The sequence below is a fragment of the Antrostomus carolinensis genome, unplaced genomic scaffold (genome assembly GCF_000700745.2).
Source record: "Antrostomus carolinensis isolate BGI_N321 unplaced genomic scaffold, ASM70074v2 scaffold41190, whole genome shotgun sequence".
In the NCBI taxonomy this organism is placed as follows: Eukaryota; Metazoa; Chordata; class Aves; order Caprimulgiformes; family Caprimulgidae; genus Antrostomus; species Antrostomus carolinensis.
The window spans coordinates 2,105-2,957 of NW_010289860.1; the positions used below are offsets into that span (position 1 = coordinate 2,105).

Here is an 853-nt window from a genome sequence, read left to right on the forward strand (position 1 = left end):
ATTTAAAAGGTCTGGAACATGAAAACACTGAGTGGTGTGCGGAACTACAGGAAATACGCTACCAGGCAGCATGGAGGAATATGCAGTGGGGCCACATCTCTTCTGTCAAGTAAACCCACTGACTTTTTTTGCTAGTTCTTTAAGTGAAAGGCAATGATTTCAGTTCCAAGCAAAAATATAATGTTAGAACATAATTTCTATGAAGCAGGTCACCTAATTTATCTTAATTATTGAATTGAAGAGTAGTTTCTTTCACTTAGACCCGTCTGTTTTGTATGCACATTGCTTTTCATTTTCCTGGGAAACTGTATGTAGTTGATTCTTCTTTTCGATTATTTATCACTATAAACTGAAATTTTCAATTTTTGACTCAGATGCTAGATGTGTCTTAAGTATCTATGAGAGAGAGATAGTTTTTAATGTTTAATTTATAAGCAAATGGGGAAAATATTACTTGGTAAGCCACAAGAGGTTATCAAGACCTGGATAAACAAACACCAGTGTTCATTCATGGCTACTCCCTCATAAGGAGTAATCTCTCCTCCCTTGTGTAATGTTGGATGCCTGACATTCGTTATTTTATATGACTGTCCAGAATATAGTGTGAACTAGCACATTTTAGGAAGAATACAGAATAGATTCACTACGTTTTGGCAAAAGCAGAAGTTATGTGATGGGGTTTTCAGTAATTCCTTCTACATTAACTTGTAGTAGTCAGGAGAATGGAGAATTTTTCTCTTAAGACTCTTCCAGAGAGATGGGTCTGAGGAACATACTCTTGGTGTGTTTGTTCTCTTCTCCTGCACTATCTTAAGATGATTGTTTAGAAGCACCTGGAGGACTTCACAGACAT

The 853-nt window shown here is 36.5% G+C and overlaps 1 protein-coding gene across 1 annotated transcript in view; it reads left to right on the forward strand.

Annotated features, from left to right (window-relative positions):
• Positions 1-853, forward strand: part of LOC104527883 (serine-protein kinase ATM-like) — a gene marked incomplete at both ends in the record, with an annotated part of 14,135 nt that overhangs the window by 1,357 nt on the left and 11,925 nt on the right. The window contains 1 exon segment of the mRNA XM_010171717.1: positions 1-109. This exon segment is cut by the window's left edge and continues 19 nt beyond it. Within this exon segment, the coding sequence (XP_010170019.1) occupies positions 1-109 (109 nt within the window).